The sequence below is a fragment of the Triticum aestivum genome, chromosome 5A, assembly GCF_018294505.1.
Source record: "Triticum aestivum cultivar Chinese Spring chromosome 5A, IWGSC CS RefSeq v2.1, whole genome shotgun sequence".
Taxonomy (NCBI): Eukaryota; Viridiplantae; Streptophyta; class Magnoliopsida; order Poales; family Poaceae; genus Triticum; species Triticum aestivum.
Window position 1 is genome coordinate 571,592,292 of NC_057806.1, and position 2,797 is coordinate 571,595,088.

The 2,797-nt window shown below is 46.9% G+C and overlaps 1 protein-coding gene across 1 annotated transcript; it reads right to left on the reverse strand.

Moving 5' to 3' along the window:
- Positions 1 to 588: 588 nt before the first annotated feature.
- On the reverse strand, positions 589 to 2,529 carry LOC123104872 (manganese-dependent ADP-ribose/CDP-alcohol diphosphatase). The gene is made up of 2 exons (XM_044526798.1): positions 2,345 to 2,529; positions 589 to 1,903 (listed from the first exon to the last, which is right to left on the reverse strand). Exon 2 carries the CDS (start codon positions 1,803 to 1,805, stop codon positions 834 to 836), a length of 972 nt encoding a protein of 323 aa, XP_044382733.1. The 5' UTR covers positions 1,806 to 1,903; positions 2,345 to 2,529; the 3' UTR covers positions 589 to 833.
- Between the last annotated feature and the right edge of the window lie 268 nt (positions 2,530 to 2,797).

Sequence of the window (2,797 nt, forward strand, 5' to 3'; positions counted from 1 at the left end):
CTATGTAGGGATACACATGGGCCTTTTAAACCCGAAGGGAGGCACTATTTATCACAAGCCTCAACCAAGGAGCAAGACAATCTGGAAAAACAACCAAAATTAAGACTGATGTAGTTGGAAGAGTGGGCCTCTCATATGGATTATATTTGCCACCAAAAAAAAAACTGTTGCAGATAATCAGAACCCTGCTTACCGTAGATCAGGGAGTAGCAAATGACATCGCCTATGTCGGTAGCAAATCTGATATTCTTTTTTCATCTATGTGAAAATACGTGACTTTACTGTTTGAAGATTCGCCACATTGGCTTTTTTTGTGCCTTATTATTTTCATTACATATCTTTTTTGTTAGGATTTATAGCATAGTCTAAATGAGACCATAGTCAGAAGTATATTGAACAGTGCAGAAAATATTGGAAACAACTTGTATTTGTAGATGAAGTAAATATAGTTAAAACAAAAAAGATCAAGCTAATCACATGTCACATTATAATTATAAGACACCAAACAACCGAAGAAGTCATGAATGGAGTACAAACACTGAAACCATTGGCGTGTTTTCAATCCAAAACAGTGTTGCATTTGCTAGATTTACAACAAAGACTCATAAATAGTTTAGATAATACATATATTAGAGTCCAACAGTATGCTCCATTCAGCAGTTCACATGGGGAAGTAAGCGTTACAACAGTTACATTTTTCTTTATCCACCAGTATCAATGTTATTTACATTTAACAGTACTGCCAGACAACAAAAGCCATATGAATTTTCTCTCAATGACAACACCAAAAGTCAAAATAATGAAGTCATGTGGATTTTACTTCGCAAAACAGCTCACTGCGAGGACTCAAAACACATTTCAGTGTCCGCCATTCCATCAGAGCCTACAAGCAATAGCTTGTCAGGATACGCTTCGATGTGCCCAAACGCAGTGGTGCCGGGAGGACACTCCAGCGCAGCCTCGAGGGTGCGATGGTGCACGCCGTGGGAGTCCACACAGTAGCCACCCTTGTGGTCGTGCCCGGCGAAGCAGGCCTTAACACAGTTGTACCGTCGAACAACAGCCATCACCTCATCATAGTTCCACATGAGGCCTACCTGGGACGCTGCTACAGGATCCAATGGGAGGTGACTGCACAAGACGACATTCTGCCGACGCTCCGATGCATCCCGTAGGACATCACTGAGCCAGGACAGCTGCTCCTTTCCAACAGCACCATTGAACATCACGTACCGCTGGTCGACGCCCACCAGACCCTCAGGGCTGTTCTTGTCGGCGTTTGGGTTCTTTTCTTCAAGGAGGCTCATTGCTGCTGCAGTCACTGGATGATCACGAGGCCAGCCAAGCGTGCTGAAGTCATAAGCATCCAGAACAACAAATCTGTACTCAGGACACGGCGAGAAGTCATAGTAGGCGCGGTCAGAACCCGTTGGCATCTTCAGCAAAGCCACTAGCTCGGTCCGAGGAAGGTTGTAGAGGCAATGGTTGCCAAACATGTGGTAGGTCGGGCCGTCGGACTTCTCAAACTCGCCGAGGACCTTCTGCACCGCCCACAACGACTTGTCCTTTGGGCATTTCCCGTCGACGATGTCACCAAAGTTGATGGAGAACTTGACACCACCTTGCTTGTTCCACGCACTGACAGCCCTCTGGAGGACGTCGATGCTGTGACGGTAGTAGCGCGGGATGCCAGTGAAGGATCGCCCGTCCGGGATGTCGGCGTACTGGACATCGGCAATGACACCAAAGGTAAACAGGGGCTTGTGGGCAGATGCATGGGCTAGTCCGTTCGTTGCCGCCATCATTGAACTTTGGTGTCACCGGACCTTCGAAAACCTCCCTTCTTCTTGTTGTCTGCGAGGAACTGAACCTACAAGCAGTGAAAAGATCTCTGCGCAAGAACCTACAAGAGAAGTCGAGCAATATTTGTTCAGGACGCTGTACCGGTGAGGGGAACAGTACAGACTACAGAGCACTCTGTTTATCAGAGTAAAATGTAAAGCAGATAGCAGACTGGATACCAGTAGCATCTAGCAGTAAAAGTCCCCACTTATTCTTCTTCCAAGATTATACAGTTTACAGTTTCAATTTCCCTTTCAACCACTTCCACTAGAAGTAACTGTGGATGAGACCAGCTCCAAATACTGAATGAATACTGCAGCGTTGCATACCAGTGTGCATCTCATCCAATTTCCCATTGTCAAGCACCGGGAGCTACACCCTGGCCTGAATTGCTGATAAAATCACTTAGGCGACCCGCCGTAGCCAAAACTAGCGATTCGTACGGAAGGGGATACGGACTGTGACGACCACAGAAGGAAGGAGGCAGGGGAGGATGGATTACCGGCGCAGCGAGGGAGTCGGGGTAGCCGGACTCCGGCGGGAGCTGGTTTGGTTGCTCCCGGCCCCGAGGGCGGACGGCGGAGAGTCGGAGCCGGGATGGGGAGGAGTTTGGATCTTGACGAAAGATTCTCTTTTTTTTTCCTGAAACAATGACGAAAGCTTCTCTGCTCGTCTTAGACGGTTGGTTTTTTTTCCCTTTTTGAGGCTGTCTTTTTTTTTGAGGGTTTTTTTTAGGCTGTCTTGGTTGGTTGGAGTCTCGGACAGACGGGGAAACGCGATGGGCGGGAGCAACGAGCGCTTCTTCGAGAGCCTCGCAAAAATCAGCGCCACTTGGCGTGTTCTCAGTCATTCGTCAATGTCGCGCTCTAGACGGTCTTTTTGAATTTTATTTTTTTGCATGTGCTTTCGGCTTTTTAAATGTTTTTTTATTATTTTTTTTGAGGTTTTGATTTTC